We start from the raw sequence: 15,010 nt of genomic DNA, 5'->3' as shown, positions 1-15,010 counted from the left end.
GCGTGACTGAAGCTTGAGCTGGTGGCAGGTAATCAGCGCCCAGATACGGTTGTTTGATTGGCTGGCGAGAGTGCTGGGGTAAATCCTCTATGTTTGTTCTAAGCACGACGTCCTGCGGCCAGAAGTTTTATGCATGGCGCAGGGCTGCAGGGCTCATGGCTCCCGCCCTTGTTTTTCTTTTTTTAGTTCTTCATTTTTACCCTACGCGTGGGTACTCACCTGCTGCGCGTACATGCATATTAGCTTTGAAACTCAGCAGAACGTCCATCATGTCGGCTGAATTTGGGACAGCGACTCGAGAGTTTCAATATGAAATGGTCGTTTTATGTCCAGCGGAACAAACACTATCGCTTCCGTCAACAGTATCACTGGCTTGGTATGGGTCACCGTAGATATAAAGCTCTCTGAACCTTTTGCTGCCCCGACTTATTGATTTCTTTAAGAGAAGATAGGACGCAAAACGTGCGTTGTTCGGTGAGTTGGTGACTGAACATTACGATAAGAGACAGCGCAATACGAACGGGACGTGTGTGCCTGTTCTCTTCTTTCCCGTTCTTTTTACGCTGTGTTTCTTCTTATAAGGACACAAAACTTCCGGTGATAAGGCAGGGCCACAACGCTCAACACGGGTCCATGGTCGATTAAAAGTGGCTCAATGCTGCCATACATCAGCCGAGCTGGCACGGTACGCCAGGTTTGCAGGGAACTTAGGGGTGGCTGCGAGCGCCCCAGTTAGCATATTCAGACATTCTGCTCTGCTTGGAATGACAGTTCGATTTGTTAAAATCTATGGCGGCAGTGATTTCTGAGACACCGGCTAGTCATTATGAGCTCACGCGGAGTTCTGTGCTCATGCACGTTCTAGACTGTGCAAGCTAGGCGCTATAGACTACTGTTGAGAGTGAGCGCAGGGAAGCAGACTCTACAGCTGCGTGCGTCACCCCAAGGAAGAGTTTCGCCCCTTTGTCGCCGCTGTCCTTCGCGTATTTAGTATACAATTTGAAAAAAGATGTACCGGAACACAGTCGTGCCATGAAAATTCTACAAAATGAAATTCAGAAATTCGACCACCTTTCCGAAGCTTTTTTTATAAAATGTACGCTTACTTCAATGACAGAAATGTTTATTAGTTGGAGCTCTAACTGTCGGTAATTAACTGTGAAGATAGTCACAGTTTCGCGGCGAATGCGATGCCGCATGCAAGAAGAGCACGGCTTCATTGCGGATTGGAAACCTTCGCCAAGAGGAGGTGAAAGCGATTTGGATTTGCCCGCTTTGCCCATCATTGGCCACTTTCATAAGCTTGTTCACTGTACTTTGTCAATACCCTAAATGGTTACTCTGTGCCTTAAATTTCGATCATGATACCTCCTTTTTGGGGTTCTGACGTAAATAAGGATAGAGAGGATGGGAGCGTGGACGGAGGTGGTTCGATCTTTGGGTAGAGCCCCTGCCGGGAAGTCGTCCAGTGTACTTCACCTTCCATGCATGACATGCGCTACAAATTGGCCTTTTTAACGTCATCTTGGCATTGAGGTCCAAACAAATGAATGAGCTGTCTGCATCCGCAACCCCCGCCTCCGCAGTGGCTGGTTAAAAAAAAAAAGCTCTTACAACAATCTTACCCAATTCGCCCCATCCGGAAGCATTTCTGCCATTATTGCTTTTTCAGTTTTTAAATGTTTTCTTTCTTCGTGGCAGAAGCATGTCTATTTAGTCGTCCATACGCCTTCCCTGGTAGGCGTCCACTAGTGTCGGCCCATCGATGGGGACGGCGCTGCGGTCGACAAAGACTACGTACTGCACGTTGCTGCCCTCGGCCATGGAGAGGGCCTTGGGCGCTGCCCTGTACACCACTGGCGGAGTCTGCCAGGGGAATGGGTGGGGTGGCGCCTCTAGCGACCCGGGACCAGGTTCCGGGTTCAGCGTGCGGATGATGTAGATGGGTCCTGGCCTCACGCGCGCCGCCCTTCCAGCCACGGGTCCGCGGCCACCCCAGCCACGCTCGGACGAGTAGCACGGCGGGAAGCGCTGATGCCGCGAGTCGCGCTCCATTCCTACCCCTTCACTCCTTTCGTACGGCTTCTCGTCGTCCAGGTATGCGGCCAGGGCTGTACCGGCGGCGGTGAGAAGTCTGTTGCGAAAGAATTATTAAAATACATATTTGCTGTCTCCTTGTGTAGCACCCCTGTCGTAAGAGAGACCACAATCTCTAAGGTGATGAGGCGGAAAACTGCATTAGCTTTATTCAATTTGTCGGGCTGTGAGTATTCAATGAAATGAAATTTAGAAGTTCGAGTCGCTCCTATACGAAGTTTCTTATATAAATATGCACGCTTACGTAATCAAGATAATATTTATTAATTCATGTTAGTTACCAGATTGACGCCGACAGTTAGCATCTCACTATACGGTCGCATTGCCTTAATTCAAGAGGCAGTACACCAAAACGGGACATAAATTTCCAAATTAAGCCTTATTTTTATTGTTTGCAGGTATCAAGACATAAATGTTACCGAACTGTTCGCTACCATCCAGCCATCACGATCATTAAACATGAGAAGGCAAGCTCAAAGGTAACAAACTGAAATGTAATGAAATAAAAAATTTGAAAATGTCACACTCCCCTCCCCGCACTATACTATAAAATCAATATGATTACTTTAGGCCCTGCCGAACACCATAAAGTCGTGTTTCACCCCACATATAGCTTGCTGCGAAAATAACTGCCTCGCAAGAGCGTCGGGCGCAGATGTTCTGAAACAATACATGAGTAGAACCGATAACGAATTATAGTAAATAAACGATAACGTTAATACGAGACGGTTGGTCTGTTCCCATAGCACAGTCTTGAAAACAGTGGCGTAAAGAATTTTAGATGTTTTCGACTACTTTTTCATTCACCAAGGTTCAGTTCATTTTTTTTTTCTGGGCTTCAGACGAACCAGCCTCGTCAGCCTTAACTGTAGTCGCAATGTAAATGTATTGGGTCATTCCGGCTTAATCATCATCATCATCATCATCAGCCTGACTACACCCACTGCAGGGCAAAGGCCTCTCCCATGTCTCTCCAATTAACCCTGTCCTTTGTCAGTTGCCGCCACTGTATCCCCGCAAACTTCTTAATCTCATCCGCCCACCTAACTTTCTGCCGTCCCCTGCTACGTTTGCTTTCTCTTGGAATCCACTCCGTTACCCTTAAGGACCAGCGGTTATCTTGCCTTCGCATTACATGCCCTGCCCAAGCCCATTTCTTCTTCTTGATTTCAACTAAGATGTCATTAACCCGCGTTTGTTCCCTCACCCACTCCGCCCTCTTCCGATCTCTTAACGTTACACCTATCATTTTCTTTTCCATAGCTCGCTGCGTTGTTCTTAACTTAAGCTGAACCCTCTTTGTTAGCCTCCACGTTTCTGCCCCATAGGTGAGTACCGGTAGGATACAGCTGTTGTATACTTTTCTCTTCAGGGATATTGTAAGCTACCATTCATGATCTGAGAGAACCTGCCATATGCGCTCCACCCCATTCCTATTCTTCTAGTTATTTCCCTCTCATGATCCGGATCTGCGGTCACTACCTGCCCTAAGTAGACATATTCTCTTACTACTTCCAGCACATCGCTACCAATTGCGAACTGCTGTTCCCTTGCTAGGCTGTTGAACATTACTTTGGTTTTCTGCATATTAATTCTTAGCCCCACCGTTCTGCTCTGCCTGTCTAACTGGCTGATCATGCTTTGCAGTTCTTGTCCTGAGTGGCTTAGCAAGGCAATGTCATCAGCGAATCGCAAATTACTCAGGTATTCTCCATTAACTCTTATCCCCAACTCTTCCCATTCCAGTCCCCGGAATACCTCCTGTAAGCAGGCAGTGAAGAGCATTGGCGAGATCGTGTCTCCCTGCCTGACACCTTTCCGTATTGGAATTTTATTGCTGACTTTATGGAGAACTATAGTAGCTGTGCAATCGTTATAAATATCTTCCAATATTTTCACATAACACTCTTCCACACCCTGATTCCGCAATGCCTGCATGACAGCTGAGGTTTCCACTGAGTCAAATGCTTTCTCGTAATCAATGAAGGCTATATATAGGGGTTGGTTATATTCTGCGCATTTCTCTATCACCTGATTGATAGTGTGAATGTGGTCTATTGTCGAGTATCCTTTACGAAAGCCTGCCTGATCATTTGGTTGACTAAAGTCCAAGGTTGTCCTGACTCTATTAGCGATTACCTTAGTAAATACCTTGTAGGCAACGGACAATAAGCTGACTGGTCTGTAATTCTTCAAGTCCTTGACGTCTCCTTTCTTATGAATTAAGATAATGTTAGCGTTCTTCCAAGCTTCTGGTACTCTCGAGGTCACAAGGCATTGCGTATACAGGGTGGCTAGTTTTTGTAGCACAATCTCTCCTCCGTCCTTCAACAAATCTGCTGTTACCTGATCCTCACCAGCTGCTTTCCCTCTTTGCATTGCTCCTAAGGCTTTCTTTACTTCCTCCTTCGTTACTGGCAGGATGTCCCATTGCTGTGCTCGACTGCCTCTCTCAGTAACTTGATGATTACATTCGCTCCTGTATAGATTTGTGTAAAATTCTTCGGCTAATTCAACTATCTTATCCATATTGCTGATGACATTGCCCTGTTTGTCTTTTAGCGCATACATCTGGTTTTTACCTATTCCCAGTTTTCTCCTCACTGATTTTAGGCTACCTCCGTTCCTTAGAGCATGCTCGATTTTCTCCATGTTAAACTTTCTTATGTCGGCTACCTTGCGCTTATTTATTAACTTCGATAGCTCTGCTAGTTCTATCCTGTCTGTGGAGTTAGAAGCCCTCATGCTTTGGCGTTTCTTAATCAGATCTTTAGTCTCCTGAGATAGCTTGCTGGTATCCTGCCGAACCATCCTACCACCTACTTCTGCGGCGCACTCTGTAACGATAGCTGTAAGAATATCATTCATTGTTTCAACATTACGGTCGTCTTCTTCAGTTAAAGCGGAAAATCTGTTTTGCAGCGACATTCTGAATTCGTCCACCTTCCCTCTTAATGCTAACTCGTTAATAGCCTTTCGCTTCACCAGTTTTCTCCGTTCCCTCTTCAAATCTAAGCTAACACGAGACCTTACCATTCTGTGGTCGCTGCAACGGACCTTACCGAGGACCTCCACATCCTCTATGATGCCAGATTGTGCACACAGTATGAAGTCTATTTCATTTTTAGTCTCACCATTGGGGCTCTTCCACGTCCACTTCCTGTTTGCTCGTTTGCGGAAGAAGGTATTCATAACCCGTAAATTATTTCTATCTGCGAACTCTACTAATAACTCTCCCCTACTGTTCCTAGAACCTATGCCATAGTCACCTACCGCCTTGTCTCCAGGCTGTTTTTTACCTACCTTTGCATTAAAGTCGCCCATCAGTACAGTGTACTGTGATTTTACTTTGGTCATTGCCGATTCCACATCCTCATAGAAGCTTTCAACTATTTGGTCATCATGGCTTGATGTAGGCGCGTAGGCCTGCACCACCTTCAGCCTGTACCTCTTATTAAGCCTAATTACGATAGCTGCCACTCTCTCGTTAATACTGTAAAACTCCTCGATGTTACCAGCAATATCCTGATTAATGAGGAATCCCACACCTAGTTCTCGCCTATCTGCTAATCCACGATAGCACAGTACATGCCCACCCTTTAGTACTGTATACGCCTCATCTGTCCTCCTAACCTCACTAAGCCCTATGACATCCCATTTAATACCGGCTAATTCCTCCAATAGCACTGCTAAGCTAGCCTCACTTGATAAGGTTCTTGCGTTAAACGTTGCCAGGTTCAGTTTCCAATGGCGGCCTGTCTGGAGCCAGAGATTCTTAGCACCCTCCGCTGCGTCACAGATCCGACCGCCGCCTTGGTCAGTTGCTCCGCAGCCGCTGGGGACTGAGGGCCGAGGGTTAATTGGTTTGTTCATAGAAGGTTGTGGCCAAGTACTACACCAGGGTGGCCAAATCCTGTTCTGGTGAGGAAGTGCGTTGTCGGTTCTGGTCACCGAAATCAGGCCGCACTCCAAGCCTGGTTATGCAATTCCATCACACGCGGAGTTTTTTTTTTTTTTAATCCGGTGGAGAATTGCGCGGCACCGGGATTCGAACCCCGGTCCTCTTGCACGCGAGGCGGATGCTCTACCTCTACGCCATCGCTGCATGGCTCCGGCTTAATATACGAATAATATTTTGTTCACGTTTTGAAGTTAGAGGGGCGAAGTAATGAAATGTTGCATTTTACCCCACTCTCCCCTGCATGCGAAAACTGCTTCCGTGTACTAATTAATATCCATGTACTTAAAAAAAGAAAAAAATTATGCCTAACATTGGACACGAGGCACTGTGCCAAAATCAAACGCTGCATACAACTTAGTGACAGCGGCGGGCAAACACAAAAGTAAATTACCTGATTTGATAGGACGCTATCGAAAGCTGGCTTGGTTTATGTACTGCCTACCTTTATATTGACACTTATAAAGTAAGCCGCAACAGTCTCTCGATGCCGTGACAATATAGTTACAATAATTATTTCCCGAAGTTCGGCATTTCAACGACAACATCACAGAGGCCTGCTCTTCAGATTCCCCCGATGGCGATTATTTATTTATTTATTTATTTATTTATTTATTTATTTATTTATTTATTCAGAAATACCGCCAATTCCAATCAGGTTGATTGCAGAACGAGCAGAATGATTTAAAAGTGAAACAAAAAGCACATAATGAATAACAGTGCAACAGCATGTGAGAAGAGGTTGTTCAGTTAATAGCATTAAGAATAGCCTAGGTCAGGTACAACATAAGAGTGAGAATAAAACACGTCTAAGAACACAACATGATGCAGCATGTGTAATTGCACGCCAAATGTCCCAGACCACAAAAGCGACCATTTCCTATCGGTTTTAAAAAACTTTGGCGAGTTGGCGGTTGTTGCAGTATAGTTTGAGTCACGTATTTTTCTTGAAACAAAAGTTTTGCCCATGTGAGCGCTCTTTAAAGTTTCTGCGAAGAAGCAAAAGTTGGTTGCAGTAAAAAAAAATTAATTCAAATGTAAAGCTGGGTATCATGACAACTTTTAGTTTAGAATATTTCACTTCCTTTTTTCTTTCATGTGACTTCAATATGACTCCACGCAAGAATTTTTCGTGTTTTCCTGGTTCAGTGAAAAAGCAAGAAATCTGCCGTTTAAAGAGAGTTTTTACACAAATGTGCTAACGTTTCAGCTACAATAAATTTGTTCTGATTTCATCGGTTGCTGTTGCTTATACTAAAAATAACTTAAAAGTGTTAAATCGAGTACTTTTTCAGAAAAATACTTCCGAAATTAGCACAACGTCTCCTGAGATTCAGACCTAAGTTAGTGATCAAGGCCAGCCAAACAAAAATACGCAAGATGGCTCATAATATACACCAACATCGTTGCTCATAATCTATGAATTTAAATTCGAGTAAATTTTGTTTGAGGACATTAATTTTTGTTTGAATTCTGCAACCAGCATCCTCGGTATACGTACTCCCGAACTGTGTCTTCACTGTAGAACATTTACTAGTGTGCTTAATACAAACTGCAAAGCACAAGCACATATTCGCTTGGCAGAGAGGCTTAGAGCACAGCTGCTGACAACCAGCTGAGTTTCCGCTTTACGCTAAAACAGCAATGCGCGAATATTCAGTGTACTTTGTTGCTTGCATCAACAGCTAACTCCAACGATTTCTAGCACCAGGTTTCGCACTGCTTCGAAAACTGAGCTCCTGTCCTATCTTGTGTTTTCCAGTTAATACTGAGCACAAGTTTGTGTATTCTGCTTGAAAACACCGTTTAACAGTATCTTTCGAGTTAGCTGGATGCGGATTTTCAGAATTTTTCTCCCCTAAAACAAAACTTACTCAAAATGAAAATTATTGATTACAAGCAACTAAGTTGTGTATTATGAGCCATCTCACGTATTTTTTTTCCTGGAGGGTGTTGATCCTTAATTTAGGTCTGAATCTGAGAAAAAAAGTTTGTGAAGTTTGGAAGTTATTTTCTTAAAAACTACTCTGTTTAAAAATTTCAATTTATTTTTTGCATAGAACGTTACGAGAAAGTAGAAAAATATTATTCTGGTTTAAATAAAAATGACGTTTATATAAACAATTCCTCAAAACGCCGCTAATGTTGCTTTCTTACTGAACCAAGAAGACGCAATAAATTATTAAGGCGGAAGCCTTTAATGCCTCATCGTTGTAAGCAGGAGCTGTCGACAGAAATGTCACGCTTTTCAATTGGTCGAAATGGTCGTGACGTCACGGTGCGCGAATTTCAAACGGGGCCAATTGTACTTTGGCTACTAACCAAGCAACCCATTAAAGGGATCGTATATAGTGATGCTCCAAGAAAGTTTGACTCAGTTTAGTTAATTGCTTACTAAACCAATTAGTCGAATTAACATTTCCAGTCAGACCAGATAAATAAAACCGAGTAAGAAATTGGCCGAGCTTGGGAATCGAACCCCGGTCTCCGGAGTGCGAGTCGAGCACGCTACCACTCCGCTATGCCAGCTCGATGGTTTGGAATGAACAAAGGTGCGTCTAGTGAATACGGTGTCTTCGTTCACTCCCATCTTCCTCCCTTCCCGTTACGGCGAGGTTGAGGTGTCCACCGAGATATGAGAGACAGATACATTTCCTTTCCACAAAAACCAATTTACCAACGAGCAAGGCGTATTTGTCTGTTTCAGATTGGTCCAAATTGTCGTGACGTCCCCGCGCGCGAATTTTGAAGGGTGTCCACCGAAATATGTGAGACAGTTACTGCGCAACTTCCTTTCATCAAATACAATTTTCGACTTGTGTCTGCTGAGATATGTGAGACAGTTAATGCGTAATTTCGTTTCCTCAAATACAATTTCCATTTTCTTCATTACGGCCCCTCTTCTTTCACTCACACTTCCTCCCTTCATGTACGGTGCGGCTCAGGTGTCCACCGAGATGACAGAGAATTACAGTCCCATTTCCTTTCCTCAAAAAGCGTTGCGTTCAAAGGCCAACGTATCGCGCCGAACGGGTGGCGGCGTTCCTTGGACTCCGTGGCAGCGCTACAACACGCTGTCGCGTTCAACTCCTCAAGGCGAAGCTTAAGCGTCATTAATTGGCAGTTAATTAATGCACCAACAAAATGTGCAGTGAACAATCGCGTAGCAGAATGCAGCTCTCAGGCTTTCGCCTTTCACCACTTTAGCCGCTAAAGTTCCTCGTAATTTTTGTATGGCTTCATTAATGGAGTGAGGTTAAATAACACAGCAAATTAAATATTATGAGATAAAATTTGTCATGGTACACTTTTTCACTTTATACTTAATTTTTTTTTGCTCCAACCAACTTTTGCTTCTTCGCGAAAACTTCAAAGAGCGCTCACATGCGCAAAACATCTTTTCAGGAAAAAATACTTCACTGAAACTCCGTTCACACAATCGCCAACTAGCCCAAGTTTTTTCAAAAGAATCTGCGGAGTTCACTTTGCGGTCTTGAAATTTCGCATGAAATGACCCACATACGTTTGAAAGCACAATTTTCATTAGTCAAGACAGAGCCCTGAGACAGTCGTTATGGTGTTTATAATTCACATTTCGCAAGTATAACGTAGCTGAAAAAATAAAGTTCAAGCTAGGCTGACTACGGGTGTGAAGCAGATAAAGTACTGTTGGCACTGACTACGAACGATAGGGAAGATGTCCAATTTAGACGAGCAGCAAACGTACGTAACGCAGTGTTTGAGCTGTGCTTTCATAAACTCCACACACTGAAATCAAGACAACACTACGATCCCCATGAAAGCATGACAACGTGGTGCGGGAACTAACCAAATGAGGCCAAGAGGTAAAGCGTTTGACCATGTTGCCCCAATGGAAGCCGCGACAATTGCATCATGCCTAGAACATACTTCGGTCCGGTGCACGACGTCGCGCACGAAGCGTCATTCAATCTAGACAGCTAAATGCTCACTAAAAGAGAGCCCAGCAAATTGCGACGCGTTTTTTCTTGCGGAAAGCCTTGATAATGGCTCTCCGCACCAGCGCCCACTAGCGCTGTAGCTTCTATATTATTGCTTAGGTTTTAAAAAGAGCGTAAACGCGAGAGAGTACAAAAGTACAAAAGTGATGTACAGTCATGGAGGCATTAAACTAAAATACCAGAACGACGGCAAAGCATATTCTATGGAATAATAAAAACAAAAACACTAAGTGAAGCTGGATTATCTAGTCAGTATCTTGAGACAAGATAAATCACTTTCACGCCAAAAAAAGCTTTCATAAGCAAGAAAATTACGAAGAAGTGAAAGGCTAACAGCTATACCATTTGCCAACTTTAGGTCCCTCCACTTCCTGACCTGATTTTCTCCCTGGTCATGATAGCCTTGACTTTGTAACTACTTTCTCATGACATTATTATGGTAATCTCAGCTTTGCCTCAAGTGTTGTTAAAATAGGTTAGAATAGTGTGATGAGTGCTGCTTTCATTTTCAAATCAAGCAGAGTAAGCTCCTACAGTTTGAACTGTAGGATTGTTGATCCATTCTGTATGTAGGCCAATTTTAACGCATTAAACTTCCTTGATTTTCTATTTATGGAACCGCTTTGTTTAAGAGTGACGAAGCTTCGGCTTCACAGGGTCCACGCCTTGAGGGGGCGGGGAGGAGCGGGGGGGGAGGGGGGCGGAGGATGTAAGTGGGTGGCCCTTCTGGAGCCTCACTCACCGAGGCTTCAAACGCCGTCTTTTCAGGGGAATGATACTCATACTGTTAGCTCAGTGAAACCGACATCTGAAGAAGGCATCTTTTGAAGGTGTCACTAGAGCAGACGATAAAACTGTATGTACTGAAGTTCTTTCTTCTCTTGTTCATATGCCCAGCCTTCATGTATGCATGCATGCAAGCTCAGCCGATGTGTGTGTGTCTATATATATATATATATATATATATATATATATATATATATATATATATATATATATATATATATATATGTATATATATAGGATTTCCGAGGCAGTGTCTTGTCTAGCCTGTTCCGAACTGCCGCGCACACTCTCCCGACCTTGTTATCAGCTGAAAAGACCAGCTGCACATCATGCTTAGCTGCAATCTTCCGTAGTCGATGAGACAGCCCGTGTATGTATGGCATACATGCAACCTTCTGGCGTGGCCGGTCCGCTGGTTCCTGAACCGAGGGGAAAACCTCGCGCTTCAGTTTTAGCAATAGTCGCTCCGTAAGCCGGGCAAGATGCTTTTGAGGGTAACCAGCTTCTTGTAGTCTGGCCACTTGCCGCCGTGTCGTCTACTCTTTCGGTCCTTGTGTGTCGCGCTAAATTTTTCAAGAGCCAGAGAAACCAAAGGACACAGGGGATTTTTTTTTACATTAATTTGTTTATTTTGTGGTGTTGATCAATTTAGAATATTACTGAATATGTTATCGCTTAAAGCTAATTGATTAGAAAAGCAGAAGAAAAAACAGCCACATGCCGCCGCTGGGATCCGAACCCACCACCTCCGAATTACGCGTCCGGTGCTCTACCTCTGAGCTTCGGCGACGGCTGTCAAATCTTCTGCTTTCGGGGGTATTTATGTTTACAAATAACCTAACCTTGAGAGTGTTCATCAACGCCATCCACGTTCATAAGCGGCGGACGTAGAACGTCATGGAACGGCGAGGGTGGAAGCTGCGTGAGAACCCTCTTATGCTTCCTATGGCGTCAAGGCTGCCAGAACCGAGGCCCTCGATAAACAATTAAGCAAACAAGGGAAGGGGCATGAGGGGCTCGTTATAAATATGAGAGAAGCCAACAGCCACAGAAACCTTAGGACAGAGGGGATTTTTTTTACATTAATTTGTTTATTTTGTTGTGTTGATCAATTTAGAATATTACTGAATATGTTATCGCTTAAAGCTAATTGCTATGGGTTTTACGAAGAAAGCTAAAAACTGCCCCAGCACACATGAAAAAATTGGCTTACGAAACTTGTGTGCGGTCTTTACTTGAATATGCTTCAGTCGTGTGGGACCCGTACACGAAAAAAGGACATAATGGTCCTTGAAAAAGTCAATAGAAAAGCGGTTAGGTTTATATACGGAAAATACAAAAGGGAAGACTCTCCCTCGCAGTTAATGATGTCAAATAACATTCATACACTAGAAATCCGCCGAAAGATTAATAGATTAGTATTCTTGTTTAATTGTTGAACAGGTAAAAATAAACTGAAGCTTCCGGAGTGCATTAAGCGTCCTCTAGTGAGAAGGACTCTGAACGTTCATGAGCATTCACTTACTCCCCTTTTCGCCAAAACTAACAGTTTTAAATACAGTTTTTTCCCTAGAACAGTGCAAGATTGGAATTCGTTACCGGAATCTGTTTTTTCCTCGCAAAATTTTTCTGATGCGTTAAATCGTCTACTAATCTGCTAATATTGTTTATATGTATGTTTTGTATCCGTGTGCTGCTAATATTGTATAAGTTTATTCTTTTGGTTTTATTCTTTTGGTATCCGTGTGCTGCTAACATTGTATAAGTTTATTCTTTTGGTTTTATTCTTTTGGTATCCGTGTGCTGCTAATATTGAATAATTTTATTCTTTTGGTTATGTAACAGTGTAAGTCCACTCCTGCTTGGGCCAAGCAGTGGCCTGCAGTATTATGAAATAAATAATAAATAAATAAATAAATAAATAATTGATTACAAAAGCACACCCTATATATATATATATATATATATATATATATATATATATATATATATATATATATATATATATATATATAGGGTGTGCCACATAACTTTAAGAAGAAGAAGAAGAAGAAGTTTATTCACATCACATTACATGATGCAGGAAGCCTGCAGAAAAAGCTGCCAGAAGCCAGCTTGACAGGGCCGCAGGCCCCCTTTCACTGGCAGTTGGCGGAATGTCGTAAAAAAAAGTTTATACACAGCATATTTTATCACAACATGTAAAGAAAAAAAAAGTGAAAAAAAAACAACATATTACAAGAAAAAACGCTAAAACATATATACTGTTACCACATTTCAGTGTAACACGTACTCACATTTTTAATACATTCATGGGGAAATATTATAGACACAAAATCTCGTTTTACTTCGTTTTGAAAAGATCGCGCAGTGCTTTGAAAGTTATATTGTCGAGTTGGATATTTTTAGCTTGCAAACTGTTTAGTAATCGGGGTAACTTGTTTTGCAGCATTTGTAGACCGCATGTAGTTCTATTTGTGTTAACCTTCCATGGTTCAAAATGACGCGTCTGGTATGAAACTACATTATTTTCTAGCTGAGCTATGTTCTGAATAGTACAATTGTTACATTTAGTTTCTTGTTTGAACAACTTGCAAAGCCGGTAGTCATAGGATTTTGTTACTGGAATTACATTGTATTTTTTTAAATAATTCATGTGTGTGGTGCATTGGTACGTTTTCGACAGCTCTTAAAAACTTTTTTTGGAGAATGAGCACTCTGTCTATATTAGATTTAGTAGTCGATGCCCATACCAAGTGACAATAATTAAGTCTAGGGGAGAAAAGACCATTATAAATCAGCATCAGAATGTGGCGAGGGAATGCATGGCGATTTCGCGAAACAATGCCTACTATTTGTGATAGTTTTTTTGTAATATAATCTATGTGGGCATCCCATGACATTGTGTTTTGAAAAATGACACCCAGAGTTTTAAAACTAGACACAATCTCTACAGGAGTTGACCGTAGTGTAATTGTGTTTTGTGTGTCTATGTTTTTGTTCCTAGTATGATACAAAACTGCTTTAGTTTTATCAGCATTAATCTTCAAGCTATTTTTTTTGGGTCCATTCATCAAGCTTAGCAAGCGCTACATTTGCTGCAGCTATTAGGTGATCACTTGATTCTCCTGTGAAAAACACGCTTGTATCATCCGCATAATTCACAAAAGTAGCGGATGGAGCGATACCGTAAACATCGTTCACGTACAAATTGAACAAAAAGGGGCCCAGGATGCTGCCTTGCGGCACACCCTGGGAAACATGAAGTGCATCTGATAAAGAATCACCAATGGCTACAATTTGGGTACGATGTTTAAGGTAGGACTCCATAAGAACACCGGCCTTTCCGCGAATGCCATAATGTTCTAACTTCCTAATAAGTATTGCGTGGCTGATAGTGTCGAATGCTTTCGAGAAGTCAACGTAAAGGCCCAAGACTAGCTTACCTTTCTCCAAACCACTTAAAATGTGGTTTGAACAAAGGATTAAAATAAATGAACAAAATAAATAACAAACAAATAAATGAATTAAAATGAACAAAGGATTAAAATAAAGTGGCGCACCCGAGCTGGGTGAATGCAAAGACATATTGTTTCCCGTATTGTGGCTCTCCTGTGCTTATTTTTAAAATACAGCTTAATTATTTCATTGACTTAGATTAATTATGCGAAAATTTTATTATTTGCTTTAGGGTCACATGCATTTCTTTAAGTTATAGAGGGGGCTACGAAACAACAGATCCAGTTTTTTGTATCAACATATCTTCTCCGTGGTCGTTTTATCGATCGTTTACAGAAAGCCCGCGAAATATTAAAAAAACGCGTGGTTGTGCTCTTGCACTGCCGTATTGTAGCGCTGCCAAGCGCGTCCTGAGTGAATGAAGAGTGCGCGCTCACCGCCTAGAAATGAGCAGCCGACTGCGCATTCAGCAGAAGCTTGAAAATGCGCCAGAAAATTGTTCTTGAACATGGGAAACGCACGCTGTGATTTTCGATAAGTGATGAGAAGGCCATCGAGAACCAATTCAAACGGAGCTTCTATTCAGCCATCGCATAGACAAAACAACAAAGGTAGGAAAAGCTTTGAGTGCGCGTATTTCAAGGTATGCTTTGTATATTTTTTTTTATTTTTCCCATTTCGGAGTCCGTCGAACTGAGCGGCGGCCGCTCACTTTGGTACGGTCAGCGCG

The 15,010-nt window shown here is 42.6% G+C and overlaps 1 protein-coding gene across 1 annotated transcript in view; it reads right to left on the bottom strand.

Annotated features, from left to right (window-relative positions):
• Positions 1-10,431, bottom strand: part of LOC149352511 (uncharacterized) — a 30,584-nt gene extending 20,153 nt beyond the window's left edge. Inside the window, exons 1-2 of the mRNA XM_089575700.1 lie at positions 10,412-10,431; positions 1,802-2,063 (exon numbers count right to left, since the gene is read on the bottom strand). Of these exons, the coding sequence (XP_089431826.1) occupies positions 1,802-2,063; positions 10,412-10,431 (282 nt within the window). The remainder of the gene's footprint in view (positions 1-1,801; positions 2,064-10,411) is intronic.
• Between the last annotated feature and the right edge of the window lie 4,579 nt (positions 10,432-15,010).

The sequence above is a fragment of the Amblyomma mixtum genome, chromosome 3 (genome assembly GCF_055824585.1).
Source record: "Amblyomma mixtum isolate Tamu chromosome 3, ASM5582458v1, whole genome shotgun sequence".
In the NCBI taxonomy this organism is placed as follows: Eukaryota; Metazoa; Arthropoda; class Arachnida; order Ixodida; family Ixodidae; genus Amblyomma; species Amblyomma mixtum.
This window is presented reverse-complemented; position numbering and strand designations above follow the sequence as displayed.